This window comes from Aulonocara sp. 'chitande type north' Nkhata Bay, linkage group LG1 (assembly GCF_057382095.1).
Source record: "Aulonocara sp. 'chitande type north' Nkhata Bay isolate Kocher_YH1m ecotype deep benthic linkage group LG1, A_spYH_male_GT1.1, whole genome shotgun sequence".
NCBI classification, from domain to species: Eukaryota; Metazoa; Chordata; class Actinopteri; order Cichliformes; family Cichlidae; genus Aulonocara; species Aulonocara sp. 'chitande type north' Nkhata Bay.
The window spans coordinates 20,158,350-20,181,695 of NC_141344.1; the positions used below are offsets into that span (position 1 = coordinate 20,158,350).

Below are 23,346 nucleotides of genomic sequence, written 5' to 3' on the forward strand. Positions count from 1 at the left end.
GTATGAGCAGGCCTAGTTTGTTTAAGCAGGACATTATGGGAGTGGAAAAAATGCTTTCTTCTTCAATACTGACAGCTCCCAACTGCAGAAACCTCTGGCTCTTGACCACAGTCTGGGTGACAGAGATTAAAAGTCATTGGTTCTTGACTCAGAGCTGTTTGTGAGAAAAACAGAGCAGGGCCTTGTTTTTGCCCTTGAAGGTAAACTTAATCTTAAACTTTCAAAAGGCACAAGCTAGAAGAGTTTTTACCCTCTCCAGCCAATGCTTGGTGACACTTAAAATGAAATTGATCATACACAGAGCTCCGGTGATTGAATCTACCATGAAAAGGGACTTTTTTTTAAAGCCAAGAGCAACAACACAAAATACTCTGAAAACAAGATAGTAGGGTATATACACTTGATGCTCCAAAAGGGAGACAAAGTGATTGAGAAACAATATCCAACCTTCCTCCAAAACCGTTTATTTTAAATTTCCTAACTTTTCTTGCATGTAAACAAATATTTAAAATGTTCTTTTAAAGAGTCTTGATGCATTCTCAATCATCCAGGTAAGTAAATCTCCAAAAGTTGATTCTGTTCATCTGGACGTAGCGTTTTCAGTGGGTGAAACGTTTCCTCACTCATCCAAGTGACTTCTTCAGTCTCAGCTGACTGCAGGTCAACATAAACGTACATTTGCATAATGACTGAAACTAGCTCACTGAAGGAACAGTGGGCTGGGAGGTCACCTTCATCATAATTATGCAAATTCTCATAACCATTGATCAACAACCACTGATCAAGGCCCACTGATCAAAGACCACTCAGTTGAGATGCATTTTTTCTAAACACTGGGCCTCTGTGGCTTTTAAACCCCAAAACACGCTGCGTCAAAAATTGGTCCACCCCAAGGATCGGGTGTCCCGACACAAACAGAGTAACATAGTGTACGCTGTTAAGTGCCAAGATTTATACATCAGAGAAACCAAACAACCTCTGGCGAAGCAGATGGCACAACACAGAAGAGCCACCTCGTCAGGCCGGGACTCTGCAGTCTATTTACACCTACTGGCCAGTGGACACTCTTTCAATGATGAGGATGTACAAATCCTGGAGGAACGCTGGTTTGAGTGCGGAGTCAAGGAGGCCATTTACGTGAAAAGGGAAAGACCATCTCTGAATCGAGGAGGGGGCCTAAGGGTACATCTTTCACCATCTTACAATGCTGTGATTGCAGCCATTCCCCAACTCTCTGTGAATGGGACTCATGGCCATTGATCAGTGGTCTTTGATCAGTGGTTGTTGATCAATGGTCATGAGAATTTGCATAATTATGATGAAGGTGACCTCCCAGCCCATTGTTCCTTCAGTGGGCTGGTTTCAGTTATTATACAAATGTACTGTTTATAAATTTGGGGAAACCTGCAGTCAGCTGAGACTGAAGTCACTTGGATGAGTGAGGAAACATTTCTCCCACTGAAAATGCTACGTCCAGATGAACAGAATCAACTTTTGGAGATTCTTTTAAAGAGCAAAAGCTAAGTGGTTTACACAAACACAATGACAGACACTTTTGGGAATAACCACACCAGTAGATGCAGTTAGGCTCATTAGTGGATTTGAACTTTTCATTGTTTGCTACAGTGCTTTGTATGGACTAATATTTGTGATTCCATTGGTGTCACTTACTGGGTTGGGTTAATGAGTACATTCTTTATGAAAAAGAGATTATTTGCGTTTCAATTTTCAGACGCGGTTCATTGAGTTACTAGGTCAAATTTTATGAATACTGAAAATAATAATCCCTCATAATTAAATCCTACCATCCATTTTCACTTGCCAAATTATGCTATAGTGAAAAACCAAACATTAAAAAGTTAAATATACCACATTTTAGGAGCCTTGATATTAAACAAATGTATAAATTCAAATGTCAAACTATGAGCACAGGTTTATTCTTGTTAAAAAATAAATAAATAAAATAAACACATACACAAGACTTAAGAAATCAGTTTACTTTATATGAACTTTATTCAAACCTCTTGGCAAAGGATTATTGTGGAGTCCAACTTGAAAAACGTAGACAAGGATTTTAAGTAGACCTGGTAAAAAGACTTGAGTATTAGAGGGTCTTGAACATTGTTATTATATGCTGTACCCTAAAGCATCCCTTTAAATAGCTCAAAGTATATTTTGATCAGACAGGATTGCGAAAGTGTATGGAATAAAAAACAAACAAAAAACCCAGAAAATCCAAAACGTGTATTTGAGACCTGATGATTTTCCTTACTGACAGAAATTATCAATCATTTGACAAACTAACATTGATAAAACACAAGACCCAGAAACTCCACTGATGACAACAATGAGGTAAAGGCTCATTCTTCTTCTTCATGCCGACTCCTGCAAAGGTGTGATAGCAGGAGAGGTCCGAGGTCATGTTATTAGACAGAGGTGCCCTCTGATGGCGCTGCTGTCTTATTGTCATCAGGCTTCATGGCTGGGAACAGCAACACCTCCTGTGAAGGTGAAAAAACAAAATGTTAGCAGAGAATTCTTTTTCATGACACAAAGATATAACAACTGCCCGGCAGACGTTAGCAGCTCGTTTGTTTTGTTCATACAGTAGCTTCTCATTAACCCATTATTCTTGGTAGTTCTCCAATTCTGTGCTTTTCTGGGGCAGTTTAGTCTAAACATACAAGTCAAGAAAGGCACCATTTTGTCTTACATAGTTAGGCTACAAACTGATTTTTGGGGAATAATTTTAATGTAGTCTCAGTAACTACCATTAACCACACACTAAACAACAATTTGGCCAATCTTTCACTTGTGCATTTAAAGTGTATTCAGTTTTAAATGTTTTCTGAACACGTTAGTCGATGATCATGTTTTTCCCCCCCTCTAATTTAAATGACTAGATATTAGTCATCAGGAGCATCCCTAATAAAAGCAACCCTGGCTCATCCTTTAACGTAACATGATTACGAGCAAGGATTAAGATTTAAAAGACCAAGACACCTAGCATCAGAAAAATACGAAATTAGCCAGGGTAAATAAAAATAAATACATTTAGCAAAACTAAAATAGCCAAGTTTATAAAAACATGAACCTATAATGTAAGTTCTCTTCGTCAAATGTACAGTACTTAACAAATTTATCAAGTATGGTTTATCAAAACTATTTTTAATGGTAAAATATAATTACTGTTGTTATCCTGTACTTTTTCTCTGTATTACGTCAATGTAAAGCATCTTCAGGGGACCGTTTGCTGTGATTTAGTTTATATAAACAAAACTGAACTGAACAAACTGGAGCCATGAATTTTAATATTTATTATTTTACAAATAAGCATATTTTTATTTTTTTGACTGAGATGCCAAATTACAGGTATTTACTTGAATCCATGAATGAAAAAAAAAATCAGTTTCCTTTTTTGGATGTTAATTCATTTCCAGTCCTCAAATTCAGTTATAAATTCAATTTGTTATTTGTGAAATACATGATAGAAATTTTTAGTTTTAAACAAGCTTTTGTAAGATGTGTCTAATGCATTTGTCAGCCACTCTATGGGTAATAAAAACATACACCTGTGATTATTCTGCTCCAGGAGAAACAGTGAGGGTACCAACTCTAACACCAAATGTAAATTAATTTAAAACTGGTTGAATGCAATAATAAAAAAAGAAAAAGTGGAATTTTTCACAAAAAAAAAAAAATAGAGAAATTTCATTAGAGAAGAAACCATTGGCAGAACTAAGAATGATTCACCTGTTGAAGTTGGAACAGATGAAATTTTTAGTTTGATCCTGACAGCAAAAAACAGCATATAAATATAAACATAAACCTAAACCTATTGAACACCTCAGAACAGCAGTAAATTGGGCATCCCCATTAGGGATGTGAGTGACTAGCCGACTAGCCATCGTTGCTATTGTCACTAGTCAGAACCAGATGTATTTGTTGTTTAATCTAACTGCTTTACATTTAAATTGATACCAAATGTTGGTAAATAGTTGTGTCCTATCTGCCACCAGATGGCATAGGTGAGCGCCTACGGGGTAGGGTGTCGAGACCAGGCACGTCCTACTGGGAGGTGGCCCTGGAGTACACACAGGTGCTGCTGGAGTGAATATATCTATCGGCTGGCCTGGAAACGCCTTATTATTTCCCCGGATAAGTTGGAGGAGGTGGCTGGCGAAAGGGAGGTCTGGGCTTCTTTGCTTAAGCTGCTGCCCCCGTGACCCAACTTCACGAAAGAAAATGGATAATTTATGAGTGGTTTTAAGTGGTTTTCGTGAATTTTCGAACAGCATGCCTAATTCATAATGCACGACATAACACTTTTCAGTCACAGTTTTTTTTAGGTTTTGGGATGGTAAATTTTACATATTTTAATAATACATGAACATTTTTGTAGTATCATGTTTTCATATTATATTTGACATTGCTTTAAGTGTTTTTCTTCTTCTTTGTCTAGATTATAATATGTGATGTTCATAATGCACGATGCGAGGTGCCGCACAGTTAAGCAGCATAATTTAATATTGCCGAGCATGATTAAATAATTAATTACTTTGTTAACAAAGTTTCTGACATTAAACGGTTTGCAAATTTTTGTTTTTTTAAGTTTAAGACTAATTGGTTAGTCTAATTTTTCCCCTGGTTTAGGAAAATAGGCAGCAGAACATCTCTAATCCTCACCATGAGGACTTTAATTTACCTTGATGTTGTTGGAGTCTGTGAGGAACATGGTGAGACGATCGATGCCCATGCCCCATCCGGCAGTTGGTGGCAGACCATATTCCAGAGCTGTGCAGAAGGTCTCATCGATGAACATGGCTTCATCATCCCCTTCAGCTTTGGCCTGAAAAAGATCCACCTCAAATCACTGACATGCAATACCATCACAGCATAAAGACAGAACACCAGGAACAGGACAGTGCACTGAAGTAGAAGTGAAACAGGTCATATTATCCTTTAAACACACCTTGGCTTGCTGCTCAAACAGTTCCCTCTGTCTAATCGGATCATTCAGCTCAGTGTAAGCATTGCAGATTTCTTTCTTCATCACAAAGAGCTCGAAACGCTCAGTTAGCCCTTTCTGGGTTCTGTGCCTGTAACAGAAGGGTCAGAAGTGTCAGTATAAATCTGAACATTGCCATTTTAAATAAATATGAAGGCTAAAGATAGCATTTCTCACCATTTTGCTAAAGGGCTCATGATTTGTGGGTGATCACAGATGAATGTTGGGTTGATACAAGTGACCTCTAGGAAGTCTCCAACCAACTGTGGGGGTAAAAAGCCATTAGCAAGTCAGATTCAACGGAGGAAAAAAAGAAGAATAACAGGTTAAGTAAATTTATAAACCACCTTGTCAAGGAGACGGGCAGTGGTCCTGGGTGGAGGACATTCAACTCCTTTCTGGGCACACAGGTCGTCAAAGAATTTACGTGTCTCTAAAAAAGGGAAAACAGTAAAAGGAAAAAAATGACTGCAAGAGAATAATACACATATTTCCTAATGATCAACTATTGTAAGGATGATGAAGTCATTTTTCTGAAGCAGTAATTTTTCACATGTGAAGTGTCTGTTATAGATTTCACAGATTCTTACCATCACTGTCATAGCTGTCAGCAGGAGGGAACTTCACTCCCATAATTTTCTCCAGGTCATGAGTCATGCTCACTCTTTTGAATGGTGGCGTGAAGTCGATCTCATAGGCCTGTCCCTCTGGACCATCAGGGTGATAAGTCACCTTGTATCCTCCAGTGATGTGCTTCACCATTCCTGCAGCAAACAAAGTGACAAAACTGAAAAGACCCTGAGGAGAAAGCTCTGATCAACTTAACATCAGTTTTCATGAAGCCATTTAGAACATCATCATTGTGCTTCAAAGACTGCTTTCTATACTGTCATTGGCCAAATAGCAAATCACGAATCCCATTTAGGTTTTAAATCAAGTCACATATTCTAATGCAACTCAATTTATCAGGAGGTAATCTGAGTTACAGCTCATAATGTCATAACTGTGTGTGAAAGAAAACTCTCACTGACCAATGAAATAACATGGCCGCGATGTAGTCTCTACTTACCTGAGAGTAGTTTCTCCGTGATTTCCATCAAGTCATTGTAATCAGCATATGCCATATAGAATTCACAGGTGGTGAACTCTGGATTATGAGTGAGATCAATGCCTTCATTCCTGAACTGACGGCCAACCTCGTACACTCTGTCTATGCCACCGACTACGAGCATCTGTGGGAAACATATGATGGACAGTGTATATAATTCAGTTATGGTAGAAAAATACAGGTTAAGAGTTTTGAGTGGTTCACCCAATTTACTAGAACATCAAAAAAACTGATTAAGATCAGATGTGCTTTAGGTATCGCAGAACCGGGAAATTCTCATCACATGGCAGTAACTCGTGTCTTCAGAAACTGCTGATCGACTGGGATTTTCCCACACAACCATCTCTATGGTTTATAGTTTTCTGGTCAAACTTGCCTTGATGATGTCAGAGGAGAATGGTCAGACTGCTTCGAACTGAGAGGAGGTAACAGTTAACTCAAATAACCACTTAGAATAACCAATATGCCAAGGTATGCAGAACTGCATCTCTGAACAGACAACATGGGCTACAGAAGACCACATGCTACAATTCAATACAAGTTAGTTGCAGAATTAGGCACAAACAACACGAAAGCATGAAGCCATTAGACTGCTGGTGGTGGTTTAGGGGTACACTTTGGGTCCCTTAGCAGCAATTGAGCAACATGCTACTGCCTACCTATTACCAGAATGTACCCATCCACTGGTGGTAACATGCCATGTCACAAAGCTCAAGTCATCTCAAACTAGTTTCTTGAACATGACAATAAGTTCACTGTAGTCAAATGGCCTCCACAGTCACCAGATCTCAATGTGAGAGAGCAACTTTGAGATGTGATGAAATGGAAGATTCACATCAATGATGTGCAAAAATTGCTGAGGAATGTTTCCAGGACCTTAATCCTTAATTGAATCTAAGCCACGAAGGATTAAGGCAGTTCAGAAGGGAAAAGAGGGTCTAACTCAGTACTAGCAAGGTGTACCTAATAAAGTGTCCAGTGAGTGTATAACAAATACATTTAATAGTAAGCAGAAGTCTATCTACTCAAGATCAATAAAATGATTCAGAGTATTAGTGATTATTAGTGGTAAGGTGTAGTGAGAGTCCAGGGTTGAAATAAACTGTAAATCTCTTCCATCACATCAGTTGTCACGCTGTAAAGAGTTAGTGCAACACATCTGACAGATGCATTTCATAATAATTTCATAACAATTACAGAGGAGCATGACATACATGGATGACTCTGGGATAGCACATTACCTTGTGGTAGAGCTCAGGAGCAATCCTCATATACAGGTTCATGTCCAGGTCATTATGATAAGTAACGAATGGGCGGGCCACTGCACCACCAGGAATAATGTTCATCATTGGCGTCTCAATCTGAAGCAGAAAAATAAAACATGAATCAGCACGGCAGATTTAAACTTACAATATGTTTAAACAAATATACAAACTATTAGAACATTATTTTATAAAATCCACACACCAAAAAACAAACAGACAAACACAGATTAGTTAGGTATATGTTCAAATCCAACTTACCTCCAAAAATCCCAACTGGTCTAGGAAGCTGCGTAGATATGTGATGATTTTGGCGCGAGTTATAAACTTCTGCCTCACGTAGTCATTGAGAATCAGATCCAAGTAGCGCTGGCGGAATCGCGTTTCCTTTGAGTGAAGGAATTCACATTGGGAAAATACATTCATTATTCAAAAGAGAGAGGGAAAAAAAAAGGTCTTTTAAAATGAACTGCCCATCATTTTACATTTCAAAACTGGCAATATTTCTAGTGGTTTAATTGGAACTACAACATCTGCCAAAAAATAAAAAATAAAAAAAACAACAACTTTCATTGCATTTAATCTAAGCTAAGGCATAAATTAAAACAGCCTTCACTAGATTAGGTGTTTGTTCATGTGGACGTGTTTTGTGTGAATGACTGAGTGTCTGTCAGAGTGCAATGAATAAAAGAAAGCACATCAGCATCCTTAGAACTGGGTTTTGTCCTGTGCTGCAAAAACATGTTCTAATGGTGCAGGTCTGAACTGGAGTTAATAATAAGTTCTGCCTAACAGCACTGGGTCAGTGGTGCAGAGTTTTACTTTTACTGGCCTGTGGAAGAAAACAGACCAGATTCAGCCCTGTCTTCTGCAGGTATCACTCAAACAGAAAGCATGCCTAAAGATTATATCAGAGTAAGTTAGCAGTTCATCTGCACAGATATGCTCTTATTTTACCTTCTGCAGTTTTATAGTTTTGCTGTATCAAACAAACGGCAGTGGATGGCAGCAGCTACACTGAAGTTCACTTTTCTCCACGTTGGGTCTTGCTGAAGAGGTGGTTTGTTTAAGGACTCTTGCCAGCTTTTTTTCTAGTAAAAGTTTTAATGGTTGTTATAGTAACAAGTGCTGCTGTTTTTCGCTCCATCTGAGGTCACCCTCTCAGTAAGGGAGTCCATTATTAATATTAAACCATGGCAGCATCATCGTCATCATACCTTTTATTCACAAGCTGCTCCTAAATACATTTCTACTGCAGGTCTATTTCAGCTGCAACTGCGCACTACAGAGCTGTGGATTAAATAGAGCATTGAACAAAATGTTTGCTGTGAGAATTAAAAAAGAAACTAGTTAGTTGATGAACTGTTGTAGCCCAATACTGATTACTGCAGTTCTAACAGCAGATATATTTGTTTCCCTCCTCTTAACAGAGGCTAAAGTCTACATTCACAGCAATATTAGCTCCTCTGTAAAAGCTTTCTGCTTATTGGACACTGCAGCCAAAGCTGGTTAGTGAACACAAAAGTGATCCTTAACTGTCACTGAATAAATATCATAAGACTAAGACAAACAACTCAAATGCTGCTAGACTAGTGTGGGACTCATGTAATGGGTGGGCACAGATGGAAGTATTGTAATAGATATTGCCCCCCCTCCATAATCTCATGCATTCTTATCATTGTTATGTTATGCGTTCAGTTCTGTATTACTATTTCTGACACATACTGTGATAACTGGCAATATAGCTAGGATACTCTGATCAATGATGATTCCCACGGGTGGTGCTCACGCAGGCACTGAATCGGGCAGCTTTGGGCTCACGCAGGCACTGAATCGGGCAGCCTTGGGGTCCTGTGTGTTCTACTGCACAGATAGCCTGCAGAGCGCAGCTACGCTGAACTGAAGTGCTTGTGTTTTGTATTTGCAGGTGAGCACAAGTTATGTGTTGAAAAACAGAATGATGTTGACGTATGAGAAATGTATTAGAGTAAGGTACTGTCATTAATGGAACACAACGCTAATGTCGAAGTTTGTGATTTACATGATGTACCCGAACTGGTGTTAAACGGGATGTCACATCGCAAATGATGTAATGAGGGGATCGAGAGGGTAGTCTCCATGCGCAACAATACTAGTTGGAGGAGCATACGAGTGTGCAGAATATTGTAATATGAACATTGGTGGGAAAATACTGAGTAAATGAGTACTTTGTTAACACGTGTTCAGTAGTTATATGTAAAATGGTCGTGTGTGTTCTACTGCACAGATAGCCTGCAGAGCGCAGCTACGCTGAACTGAAGTGCTTGTGTTTTGTATTTGCAGTTGCAAATGAGCAAGTAAAGAGAACGATTCTGAACTCATGCACGCCTGGAAGTGTCATTTGTCCAAGTGTGCAACACTTGCAGTGCAGGTAAAGAAAGTGGCACATGACTATGCTGCAGTGAATGATACTATTGTCTTTAAAAGTCGTAACATCTACTGTGAAAAAAGGTCTACACTGGAGAAACACAGTAACATTTAAGCCTTGTAAAGTAGAACATTTTTCTAGCTTGTGTCATTTGCACTTTGTCGCTGCCTTGAAGCAGAGCACATCGTGAAATTGAAGAATGAATGCCTTGGCTGTTAAAGCTAACCTTTTAAATTGGGTAGCACTCCCATTTATAAATGATTTAGTTCCTTTAAGAAAGAGACGACAAAAGTACCGTTTAGTTTCACTAACACTGCCTTAATATACAACCTGAAGAAAAGTACTGGACCACCTACACATTACAGCTACAGGAGCTGCTCTCTCATGCAATCCCATGGCATGAAGCTCTTGGCAAACAATTTTTGTGCTGATATTAATACCAGAGAAGGTTTGGAACTCACCGGTTACTGAGTAAACAAAGCATTTGTGACTTACAAATACAATATGCACCTCAGCACTTCTGTGGGGCGACTTGCTATAGTGCTGAAATGCTTCTGCTTTACGAATAATACCACTAATAGGTGACTGTGACATACAGTGGAGCAAAAAAGTATTTAGTCAGCCACCGATTGTGCAAGTTCCCCCACTTAAAATGATGACAGAGGTCAGTAATTTGCACCAGAGGTACACTTCAACTGTGAGAGACAGAATGTGAAAAAAAAAAAAAAATCCATGAATTCACATGGTAGGATTTGTAAAGAATTTATTCGTAAATTAGGGTGGAAAATAAGTATTTGGTCACCTCAAACAAGGAAAATCTCTGGCTCTCACAGACCTGTAACGTCTTCTGTAAGAAGCTTTTCTATCCCCCACTCGTTACCTGTATGAATGGCACCTGTTTGAACTCATCATCTGTGTAAAAGACACCTGTCCACAGCCTCAAACAGTCAGACTCCAAACTCCGCCATGGCCAAGACCAAAGAGCTTTCGAAGGACACCAGGAAAAGTATTGTAGACCTGCACCAGACTGGGAAGAGTGAATCTACAATAGGCAAGCAGCTTGGTGTGAAAAAAATCAACTGTGGGAGCAATCATCAGAAAATGGAAGACATACAAGACCACTGATAATCTCCCTCGATCTGGGGCTCCACGCAAGATCTCATCCCGTGGGGTCAAAATGATCATGAGAACGGTGAGCAAAGATCCCAGAACCACACGGGGGGACCTGGTGAATGACCTGCAGAGAGCTGGGACCAAAGTAACAAAGGTCACCATCAGTAACACACTACAACGGCAGGGAATCAAATCCCGCAGTGCCAGACGTGTTCCGCTGCTGAAGCCAGTGCATGTCCAGGCCCGTCTGAAGTTTGCCAGAGAGCACATGGATGATACAGCAGAGGATTGGGAGAATGTCATGTGGTCAGATGAAACCAAAGTAGAACTTTTTGGTATAAACTCAACTCGTCGTGTTTGGAGGAAGAAGAATACTGAGTTGCATCCCAAGAACACCATACCTACTGTGAAGCATGGGGGTGGAAACATCATGCTATGGGGCTGTTTTTCTGCCAAGGGGACAGGACGACTGATCCGTGTTAAGGACAGAATGAATGGGGCCATGTATCGTGAGATTTTGAGCCAAAACCACCTTCCATCAGTGAGAACTTTGAAGATGAAACGAGGCTGGGTCTTCCAACATGACAATGATCCAAAACACACCGCCCGGGCAACAAAGGAGTGGCTCCGTAAGAAGCATTTGAAAGTCCTGGAGTGGCCTAGCCAGTCTCCAGACCTCAACCCCATAGAAAATCTGTGGCGGGAGTTGAAAGTCCGTGTTGCTCGGCGACAGCCCCAAAACATCACTGCTCTCGAGAAGATCTGCATGGAGGAATGGGCCAAAATACCAGCTACTGTGTGTGCAAACCTGGTAAAGACCTATAGTAAACGTTTGACCTCTGTTATTGCCAACAAAGGTTATGTTACAAAGTATTGAGTTGTATTTTTGTTATTGACCAAATACTTATTTTCCACCCTGATTTACGAATAAATTCTTTACAAATCCTACCATGTGGATTCATGGATTTTTTTTTTCACATTCTGTCTCTCACAGTTGAAGTGTACCTCTGGTGCAAATTACTGACCTCTGTAATCATTTTAGGTGGGGGAACTTGCACAATCGGTGACTGACTAAATACTTTTTTGCCCCACTGTATGTGGGACAGAATGAATTTCAAGAACTGACTGCATCCAATTAAAATACCACGCTTGAATTGGCAGCCTGCCTGGCTAGATGTTATATTTCATGCGCCTGTGGTAAAGGGACTGAAAACAAATGAATTAAAAGATGAAGAGGTATGGACCAATAATTTTGTCCCTACAGTGTGTGCTGGTCACTACCTTGTCTTTGAGACCAAAGTGGAGGTGGGGTAGCATGTGCAAACATGGTGACAGTAGAGTCATCTCAATGGGAATTATACTCAGCTCCCCTTTCTTGGTCTTTCCTGGGTTACCGCGGACACCAATGATGTCACCACGGCGCAGTTTGTTGTTGATAGCCACAAAGTCCTCCTCAGACTTGTAGTTTCTGAAAAAAGAAGGTAACACAGAAAATCAGTCACTACAATTTGAAGTTTCCTCGTAAGGAGAAACATTATTTGGAGACGTAAATGCAGTTTTTTCCCTTAGATTTTATAATTATCACATAATCAAGAAATCTTGATGAAAAGGTAAATCATCAGCTCATTATAATTTAAATATATCATTATGAATCTGTAACATTTACTTTTGCACAATCCATGCAAACCCAAAACAAATTCCCAAATGGGGAGTGTGTCATTCACAGCGTCAAGAGGTGAAATCTCTTTGGGTTTTCTAAAAAAACAAAACAAAACAAAAAAACAACCCAACTTTGTTTCTGTACCTTGAATTTGCCATAACTTGCAATTTGACTCCTTCACCTCGCAAGTCATAGAACAGCAGCTTGGCACCTGAAGCCCTCTTAGCATGGACGCGGCCTATCAAACATATATTCAGTTTGGATTAATTACAATTAAGTGCAAACACACAGAAAAAAAAAAGAGAGAGATAGTAAACACTTTTCACTACCTGACACACTGAGAACAACATCTGTCAGCTGGTCTCCAGGCTGTAGATGATTGTATTTCTCAATGAACTCTGTAAGCGACAGGTCCACATTATACTTGTGTGGGTAAGGGTCCTCCGCTGTGCCCTTCAACTCCTGGATGGCCTGAGTGCGGATCTTAAAGTATTGCTGTATTACATGGGAAAAGACAGATGTTCTTGTTGTTAATATATGTTTTTAAAAAGGGTTTAATATATATATATATATATGCACTGAGGTAAAATAACTACGCAAAACTCTCACATTGGGGTCAAGCGTCTCCTCATCCAAGGCATTTTCTGTTCCCTGGTCATTTGATTCTTTTTTTTGCTCCACCTGCTCTTTAACCTTGGCTTCTTTCTCAGCTGCCTTTTTCTCTGCTTTCATTCGCCTCTTCAGCTCACTGAATAAAAACAAAAACAGCAATCAGTGGTTGGATACCACATTTCGCCCTTATGATGCATTTGCAACTAAAAACAAATATCTTTTGGAATTCAAAAAAGCCAAAAAGTCACATCATATAACCTACTCTATTATTGTAACCAAAATAAATAAAAGCAAAACAAAAGGACAACATGATTTTCTACTAGCAGAGAGGTACAACAAATATTCATGCAAAACGGACGAACACATCAGCTCTAATGACAAAAGGTTGGTTGTTTTCCGCACTGGAATGGAAAAGCCACCAACCTTTTGTCACCTCTCCAGCGGTTCTGAGCTGGGCTTGCAGCTGTACATGGGGGCGCATATTTTAACCACTGTCCCCTGACCCCACAGGCTTGGCACAGCTGCTGCCTGGCTGCCCTGACCAGACACAGCATGCTGAACTACGACAGTCAGCAGACAGACCTGAGAAAATAGACATATACAAAGACAGTGTACAGTATATGAAGGCTGTCTCTGCCCTGTCCTTCAGGCAAAACTACATCCTGCTGGGGTTGATAGAACCCTCCTATTTGGCAAGACCCTCCAAGATCAAAACAAGTAAACAAGTATATATTTTTATATAATTAGCTTTACACTTCCTGTAATTAGATTCTGGTTTCACTTTCTACAGCTTTACTCTTGGCAAACAAAGATGATCTGGAAGAACGAAGTAACATGCGCTTGGCTTTATTTAAGATTTTTTATATTAAACAGAGCGTCCTTCTAAATAAACAAATCAGCATACATAGTTTCACCCGATAAACCATCATTCGCTAAAATTATAACTGCACATATAAGACGCCCACGCGATTGCACGATGTATCGAAGTCGTTTAACAATGTATTGTGGATGTTGTAGTTTCACACGTCAACAAGAGACACTTTCGCCACTGGTCTTAAATTAAATTTAGGACTGCAACTACCAGAAACACACACGACTTGAATTCTGGGGTATGTAGGCTAGTACGTTGCCTCAATACGGGACCTTCACTACGTTTTCACGCTCTGACCTGATGTTTTGCGGTGCCAAACTGGAACTGCCATAACTGTCGAAAGGAAAAAATCTTGGACGATGTGACAAAAGCGATAGAGGTAAAGAGCGGTGAAAATGCGAAAGAAGAAACGAATGAGCTCACTTTTTGCTGAGTTTGTCTCCGTCCACCGTCTTCACGTCTGCCATGTTCTTGATGCAGCGCACAGAAAGAGAAACTGACATGCGTGCGCCGCAGAAACGCGAGAACTGAGTGGTGCGTTCAAAGGACTGACGGAAACCAGAAAACTGAAACGTCCAAGGATACGTCACAAGGTGGGCCCCAAATTACGGCCTGCTGAATGTGGAGAGCTGACAGATCGTCAGTGCTGGTTTTTTTTTTTGTTATATTCTATTTTATTTATTAATAAATCAATACATAAATCGGGATTTAATTGCATACTAATATTACTAAATGTTCTGAAATCTAACATGAACTGAAATGTTTCATAACTTGTATGTTGTCGCCTTCATGCTGCACGAATGCGTGTAGTTTAATTGATATCATCTTTCAACACATTTAAAGCTGGAATAAGGTAGGTCCAGTTTATTCTCCCTCCATCCTACGCTTAGGAGAAACGTTTAAAAACGATTTTGCCAGACTTTATTCCATTAGGCGCAATAAATAAATTAACTCTCAGTTACAGATTGCTTTATCTGATATTTTGTTGCTACTTATTTCATTAAAAAAGGGTGTTTTGGTAAGAATATACCAAATGATACTACTATTATTTTCTGAAACATAATCCTATGTTTCATCAGAAAATAATCTACATAAAGCCAGTGTGGAAAAACAAACACAAAACTAGGAATACCTAATTTGTGTTAAGAAGGCATCCAAATAATAAACTAAAACTAATAAAAGTCGTGTCCTCCTCTCATAACCAAGTAATAGTTTTACACCAGAAAAATGAAATAAAAACCCAACTAGAACTTAAAGTAAATACATTTATTACAGATAGCAGCAAGTTTAACAGAAAATTAATTGCAAGAGTAAAAATGTCCCAATAAAAGCCAGATATATAAAAGTTATTTATTTGTTTGTTTGTTTTTTTAATATTTTGGGTAATGATGATTTGATAGTTGTTCACATGGTTAGAAACAGAAAGGAAGATTTTTACACCTTCGGATGTTTACTAGAAGAGTGGTTCACTTAGGCTTTAAATATGGCAGAGAAATGGAAAGTACAATTTGTAGAGAATTTGTGGCAAAGATAATTATCCACACCGTTTCAAATTGCAGAACAAACCTAGTGTGCACCACCTTTTACTGGTCTGACAGATCTGAGCAAAATGACTCGTGACAATTAAAATTACATCCTGTTTAACAGGATGCCCTGAGGGACATCAGAAGAAAGGGAACCACTGCACAGTAAACAACTGGTATAGACGGAGGTATGACTCACATCTCCTAACAAAGCCTTTAAGTAAGATGGGAACAAAGAAAACACACATTTGTGACCCTTGTCTCAACGAAAACACAAGAAAGCATCTTTAATTGTTGCTGAAAAGTTAGCATTTTGACTAACAGAATTAAAACCAGGCAGAAATTGTAAATAACAAAGAACATCTATTTTGGTTTCTCCTTTAGTCTAAAAATGGGAGAGGCTATATAGAAAAATATATGTTCAAAAAGTAATAGATCTACATTTAAAAAGGTTTATTAGCTGCATAGCAGTTTCAGAGAAAAATCTTTTTTGCATCTGTGTCGAACAACATAAATGCAATGGGTACTTCAGTACAAACAAGTCAGATATGACACAAATTGCACAACACATGAATCCACCACAACCTCATTTATCTGGTCACTGTTGTCGAGCACTTAAAGCGCACTCAAAGTGTTATGGCTTGAAACATTCTATTTAATAAGGACTAACCATCCCCGGTAAGGCCAGCGAGGTGTTAAACAAGCAGATATGGTAAAACGTCAATCTGACTGTTGCTACAACATCTCGTTAAGGCACGTGTACAATCTTTATGGGTGTTTTAAGCAGTGTATATGGTAAAAAAAAAACAACAAAAAAAAAAAACAAAAACACAAAACAACTAAAATGTGTGTGACTCTGCTGACATAATATTAATAGGTTATAATAAAAGAAAACCACATCTTGTTCTACTGAAAAAGAAAATTAAATAAAATGAGAAAAACGAGAACTTTTTTCAAAATAAAACAAAAACCTCCCTCTTGTTTTCCATACACGACGGTGTAAATGAGGGAAACACACTCATATCTGATCAACAATTACACATAATATACACAACTGAGGAAACTACTCCCCCCCCCCCAAAAAAAAAAAAAGTAATCACCTCCCCCTTATGTGTACCATTCATTCACTGTGTCTCAAAATGACACTTTTACAACCATGATGCACATTTAGGATGATTTTCATTGTAAAAATACTGTTGCCCTGTTTTTAAGTATTTGGTCACATCGGACCTTCGGTCTAATTACAAACCATAAATAAACATGTGACGTCAGCTTAAAGGTGTAACTACAACTTCTGCAAGTCACAGAAGGAACTGTGCACGGAAATATCCATCGCAAGGTGCCTGTATCAGCATGTGTGCATGTCTCTTTGGGGGGTGGCTGCCGAATCACGAACTGTGTCATTCACGAAGTTAGAAACACAGCTGCGATTACAATTTGGAGACTAACCAACACACAAATAAATTAAGATATACTTCTCTGAAAAGAGGCACAAGTACTAAACTGATAAAAAAAAAAGAATTAGTATCTACAAACAAAAGGAAATTAAATCATAAATATTCAACACTGGAAATATTAGTTATTAAACAAAGTCACAAATTGAAGAAAGCCAGTCTCAGAAAGCTCTTTTCTCCAAAGACGGGTTTTCTTCAGGAATCGGGTCCCTTTAAAAACCACTCCAACTCTTCCAACTTACGCCCTGTTTACATCGTCTCCATCCTAACCGACAGCTAAATCAGATTTGAAAGCGTATAAAATGTAGCGGCGTTGATGTACTTCTGACAAACTATACACAGAAAACACGGCAACAACGAGGCGTAAAACGGGGCCGATCCTATCAGAGACCAGCACCTTGTTCGTGCACACACTTTAAAGGGAAATTAGACATGACATTGAGGGGGAAAGCGTGAACAGTAGAACAATATCTAAAAATAAAATCTGTAAATTCTGTAAAGGAAGAGAAAAAAAAAACTACGCTGATCTTAAAGCTAAAATGCAAGCCTGTAAAAAGAGAATAAAAACTCATGAGCCATAAAACTGGCCTTCCATCATTCCTGGATTCATTCAGAGCAAGATTTGAGTCAACCTTTGGTCCAGAGGTCACTGGCAAACTGCTTACGGCGACATGAACTGTACAGTACAGTATCCAAACTGTACAGTATCCATTTACAAGAAAACATACGTAGCGGGCTCTATTCGTGCATGTTACTACACTATCCTGGATGAGATGTGCAGTAGCATTAGTGAATGCTGCTGCTTTTTCAACATTCACTGAATCAATCACATTAATAACCTGCTGGAAAGGCTTTAAAAAAAAAGAAAAAAGACTACTACTCCTGTTCATGCGTGCCTGCCGCAGAATGACACCAACAAAATGACACTAAAGCACACAATAAAAATATAATATATATATTCTACATATAATATATTCTGCTCTAGGTGCATGTACATATACGAGATATAGGTCATCTGAAGTTAGCATTTAACATTTTAATGCAGGTAATGTAAGTTTTTCCTGATTTGTCCAGTTTTCCAGCACAGCTTTTAGGATTCTAATATGTTAGTACGATGCCAGGTCTCTCTTGGAAATTAGATTTTTAATCTCAATGAGAATTTTTACCTGGATAAATAAAATAAAGGACTAATAATGTTTTAGCTTTTTCTGTGAATGAACAGTGACAGTTGTAACATAGATGTCAAAAATTCACACTGTTATAAAACATTTTTGTTATACAGTAACTAATTTGGACACATTTAGCGATACTGGCTTAAATCAGACTCTCGTGGTAATTTGTTTTTATGATCCATATTCATATTCACTGTAAACAATGCAGAAGAGGCAGCTTCAGGCAAACTTGCTGCCTCCTGGTGATGATTTTTTTTTTTTTTAATGCCTTAAATTTTGTCACGCCGTCATTACAAAGCCTGTACACTGTGGTGGATACTGCAAAGTATTTCATACTCAAAAAGACACTGATCAGCCACAACATTAAAACCCATCTTCCTAATATTGCATGGGTCCCTCAAGAACACCTCTGGCGGAGTCCTGATCTCTGGTGGCGAGGATCCTTCTGGACTTGGTCGGTAGTAAATTGAGGAGTCCGTAGACCAGGCTTGTTCCAGCTCAAACTGTCGATGCTTGACATCTCTGGGATCTGGGAAGCGTGATGTTCCTTGAGCTGTATTTACGCTGGTCAAACAACAGGTCCAGTTATCCTCATGAATGTCAGGAACCAAGTTCTCCCAGCGGGGCGATAAACTGCATTAAACTATTGAAGGTTTTATTATTGTGGCTGACTGGTGTGTGTTTCACATCATCAGTCTACTCAACTGGCCTTGACAAGACTGATTTGCAGCAAAATATAACACAGAAAAGTACAGCACACCTAGTGAGCATCTGAGCTTCCATCATCGATGAAACCAAAGTCACTTTGTGACAAAGACAACTAAAGCGGATTTATTTACACTATCGGGTGCAAGCTTGCTGCTACAACAATGAAATATTACCCACAAACAAACAAAACTTAATTGCGATATTACATAAGATTAGTGTGTATTCGTTTTTACAGCTCGTCCTTTGTCTCTCATTTCTCTGCCTGCTCCAGCCTTCTTTCACATTTTCTACACTGTTGGATCACATGACTCAACAGAAGCTACCTACCAGGGGTGTCAAACATGAGGGCAGAGGAGCCAATTCAGCCCACTCAAAGACTTTAACAAACTGTAGAACTTGCACAATCTGTGGTCTCTTCAGTCTGTTGTTTTTTTTAATAGCAGTAGTTAAAAGTAATTAAAAATCATCCAACTAATGAGAGTGGCTGTCTAAACCAACTCCCTCTTGAAAAAGAAATAACTCATGGCCTGTCATGCTACACTGAGGTTAAACCAAAAACATCTCAGACTGTTGGTTCTTGTTTTCTTTTTGAAAAATGGAGGATTCATTAACTTATGTTTATTAAACTTTTTAAAGTTGAAGTTCAGTGATTGAACTGCCCTAACACCCACTGAAATGAAATCAAACTGATTTCATGTGGTCCTTGAACTAAAACCCCTTCAACCCCTACATACCGCACTCCTCTCACTGTGTTACACAATCCATGCTCCGTGCAACCAAAATACAAAAGTTTTTAAAAAAGGAAAAAAAAAAGAATGTGATTTGTGAAAACACCACAAGAACTAAAAGATACTGCAAATAACATTAGTGAAATTCTACTTACAGATAGAACTCTAACAAATTCCAAGGATTGCTGGTTAGTGTCTTTCCCGAGGTCTAAATTCAACATCTTTCAAAGTTTCACGGAAGTTTCCTTCTCTGGAGTCCATTGCCATTTTCAGCCATTCAGTCATTGAGTTAGAGATGTTTATGTTTCATTTCTTTTAGTTATCCGAATATTAATTTGTCCACTTTATCTTCATGATCACTATAAAATCTTTAGCTCATCTTAACTGTTCTTTCCTAACACACCCTTAAAAGAAGACCAAATCATATGCATATAGTTCAGAAAAAAACAAAACATGAAGTGACCACAAATAAACACATCACTGAGGGTTAATTTTAAAGGTTTAACTTACATAAAATTCCTAAGAGACAATATTTGGACCTACAAATTTTTACAATCTTTCCACATATAAAACTTTTTAAAGAAAGAAAAAGTTATAAACCTGCATTCAATTAGTAGGAACGAGTTATGTTGCTGCCCGGCTCCTGCAGGCTGACCAGCAGATCGTCAATCTTCTCCATGTTCTGAGAGGCAGACATGGTGTTCGGCACAGTGCCAGACTGAGAGAGGGACTGGCTGAGCAGGGACTGGATGTGCGCTTCACTCTCTCTCTGGTTCTGACCAGACTGGCTGATTGCTATTATCTGATCTGACAGCGTGTTTCCAGGAGTTTCCATCAACTGGCCGCATTCTGCAAGGAAGGAACAGAAAGAGCTTCATGACTCAACAGGAACCACAGTCAAGAAAATAACAAACCACAGGCCCTTGAATAAGGTAAGCAGTGAACAGATTATTAATTACTTATGCTTTGGTCATAAATTTGAATGAAAAGTGGAGACACTACTTTACTGTCAATAATGAGTCCTCACAATCCAGATTTGACTGTACTCAATTCTTGCCAATTTGCAACCTATAAATCAGACTTAAAAATTGTGTTTTGTTTTTCTTTTATTGGACAATTAAAGGATGGGGATAAAAAAAAAACAACTTTACAAATATGTTAAAGATGAACATTAATAAAAATAAAAAGGATAAATTCTAATACTGGTATTTCACAGACATGTGAAATTTAATCTGAAGTAACTCATTTTTGCCACTTGAGGGCAGCAGAAACAAGTAGTGATACATAGAGATACAGTCTATGCCAGGGGTAGGCAAGTCCAGGCCTCGAGTACTGGTGTCCTGCAGGTTTTAGATGTGTCCTTGATCCAACACAGCCTGGAGTTGCCTAGCCCTTGTCTATGCAATGAACACATTAACTTTCTATCACGCTTTAAGTTGATGTGGTGAATCTACTGAATAGATACGAAGCAATGCTCAGTAGTCAAAGTTGTGAGTCTCATCACTCAACGAAGCTTCTTTTTAGCTCTGCTAAATAATGAAGAAGAAAAATGGGCTTTTTGACTATGTAATACTCCTTTAGGTTTACCAGCTAATTACTAACTGTATCTTTTCTTGCCATAAACAGCTGTTTGCTGCATCTGGAAACAACTCTAATGAGAGCAACCAGAGTGAACTAAAAGTAACTAAGTGATAATCTTGTTCCTCACTTCTCACTTTGAGTCATTTCAGCAGTTTCAACAACGTGCACTTGCCTAATAAATTCCTTACCGTTCTGGATACCGAAAAGGAAGAGGCCAGCTTGTTGAGGCTGGCTGGATTGGTTGACGCTCCCACTCACAGCTGTTTGAAACAGAGATCCTGGCTGTTGAACAGGGGAGGACGTAGTTGTCTGGAGGTTTGCCACGCCATTCTGTGAGGCAAACACGGCTGATTGTGCAAGCTCCTGAGCGGCCAGACCCCCCTGCAGAGAGGCCATAGTGGACTGAGGCATGAAGAGACCCACAGGCTGCTCCTCTCTGTTGCTGCTGTTCCCCAGCTGCATAGGTTGTTGCTCCTGAAACATGGCTTGCTGTGGTGGTTCAGTAGGGTTCCCTAAGGTCATGGGTTCTGGGCGATCTTGCTGGGTTACCGTCACCATGTTGGCTTGAGAAAAGGGCAGAGGGGTGTTTTGGGGCTCTTGAGAAACTAGACTGTTGTTGGTCAAAGGAGGCATTTGGCCTTGGTTACTGAAAAGGATGCTAGAGCCCTGGTCTGGTGTGGAAAGTGTGTTGCTGCAAAACAGCAAGCCAGCCTGCTGTTGCTGCTGCTGCTGGCCTGGAGAAAGTGAATTTGTAGATGAATGTGGGGAGATGTTCTGAAACAGGGTGGCCTGCTGGGCTGGCTGTGTGTGGTGTTGAGGCTGAGATGGTTGCTCCTGCTCCATGGGGCTTCTCTGCTGGATGGGGGAGATCTGGGTCTGAAATACTGACTGTGGTTCAGGGGAAGAAGATTGTAAAGCGCTAAGGAAGGCCAGCTGCTGCTGCTGTTGCTGCTGCTGTTGCTGGGAACTGTTGTTTGAAAGCTGATTGGACATAGAGGTCTGGGGGAGGAAGAGTCCAGGGGATGAGGCTTGCTGCTCTGGAGACTGTAGCACTGTCATGGTGCTTTGGAAGAGTGCAGCCTGGACCTGTTCCTGGGAGGCTTTTTGAAACAGCGCCCCCTGTGGATCCTGCGTTTCTGCCAGAGTGCTGGGATTGTGAAACATCGGTGGTGAAGAGTGAGATGGGGTCTGCTGGAGGAAGTTTGTCTGGATAGAAAGAAGATCATTTGCCTGCTGAAAAAGAGCTGCCTGCTGTTGCTGCTGCTGTTGTTGTTGCTGTTGTTGCTGTTGCTGGTCCGGCTGGAAAAGTGATCCCTGGTTAGTCACCACACCTGGTGATGAGACCTGAAGCTCTCCATTCTTGGCCTGGGATGCATCCTGAAACATGGCACAGTGCATCTGCATCTGTGACTGAAACAGCTGCTGCTGCAGATTCTCCATAACCTGCTGCTGCTGTTGCTGCTGCTGAATTTGCTGTTTTTGGATCTGTTGCTGATGCTGGATGTGTTGCTGCTGCTGTTTGGTTATAGGGTTGTCAGATTGAAGTGATAAGTTACAGTATCCTTTGGCTTTTAGTTGTCTCACTGCTTCTTCCAGCTGGGCTACTTCATCTGGAGGAAAGAGTGGCAGCTGCTGCGGTTGAGATGCAGGTTCCCCACACAACCTTCCCACAGCTCCAGAACTGACACCTGGCCTCTCCTGCCTGAGGCCATCTCTGGTCTCCAAAAGGAACTGCTGTGATCCTTGCTGAAGCAGAGAGTCTGCAGGCACAGAGAACGAGCTGCCCGCAACAATGTCCTGCTTCTGGATGGTGCTTAAGGGCTCAGCGCTGGTAAAAACAGGCGCCTGGCCTTTGTCAGGATCACCTGCAGGCTGAGACAGGTTGCTGGAGAATACTCTGTTTTTATTTAGATGTCCTGCCGTCATATCAGAGTTCTGCTGGGCTGGGCACAGATCACCAGTCTGCTGATAACCCACAAAACAGAACACAAAAGATGTGCTTCACTTTGCTTTTCAGTTATGCATCACTGTTATTCTCTTTTTCAAAACACAGAATACTACCTTTATGCTTTATTTCAGGGACAATAAAACATGAACGAACTGAACGACTTGACTTTAAAACAAATTATGAAAGCAACA

At 39.8% G+C, this 23,346-nt stretch overlaps 2 protein-coding genes and 1 long non-coding RNA gene across 9 annotated transcripts in view; 1 reads left to right on the forward strand and 2 right to left on the reverse strand.

Annotated features, from left to right (window-relative positions):
- Positions 1–1,990: 1,990 nt before the first annotated feature.
- Positions 1,991–14,612, reverse strand: kars1 (lysyl-tRNA synthetase 1). Of its 2 annotated transcripts, XM_086287663.1 has the most exons (15): positions 14,465–14,578; positions 13,594–13,752; positions 13,168–13,306; positions 12,888–13,053; positions 12,703–12,796; positions 12,180–12,366; positions 7,640–7,765; positions 7,358–7,477; positions 6,078–6,240; positions 5,599–5,772; positions 5,356–5,441; positions 5,186–5,271; positions 4,973–5,099; positions 4,706–4,849; positions 1,991–2,501 (listed from the first exon to the last, which is right to left on the reverse strand). In XM_086287663.1, the coding sequence occupies exons 2-15, from the start codon at positions 13,722–13,724 to the stop codon at positions 2,427–2,429; spliced, it is 1,818 nt and encodes a 605-aa protein (XP_086143789.1). In that variant the 5' UTR covers positions 13,725–13,752; positions 14,465–14,578; the 3' UTR covers positions 1,991–2,426. The 2 variants fall into 2 exon arrangements, with proteins under 2 accessions (XP_086143789.1, XP_086143794.1); XM_086287668.1 differs by lacking the exon at positions 13,594–13,752 and having other exon boundaries at positions 14,465–14,612.
- On the forward strand, positions 14,208–22,902 carry LOC147339005 (uncharacterized). The gene is made up of 3 exons (XR_015128644.1): positions 14,208–14,634; positions 20,441–20,558; positions 22,804–22,902. It is a non-coding gene; the product is annotated as an uncharacterized LOC147339005 (long non-coding RNA).
- The window catches only part of nfat5b (nuclear factor of activated T cells 5b), a 40,381-nt gene continuing 33,674 nt past the window's right edge, over positions 16,640–23,346 (reverse strand). For 4 of the 6 annotated variants that reach the window (XM_086287633.1, XM_086287657.1, XM_086287617.1 and 1 more), the window contains 2 exons: positions 21,396–23,172; positions 16,640–20,475 (listed from right to left, as the gene is read on the reverse strand). In XM_086287633.1, coding sequence (XP_086143759.1) covers positions 20,237–20,475; positions 21,396–23,172 — 2,016 coding nt within the window. In that variant the 3' untranslated portion in view covers positions 16,640–20,236. The remainder of the gene's footprint in view (positions 20,476–21,395; positions 23,173–23,346) is intronic. The other 2 variants (XM_086287641.1, XM_086287625.1) reach the window with 1 other exon arrangement.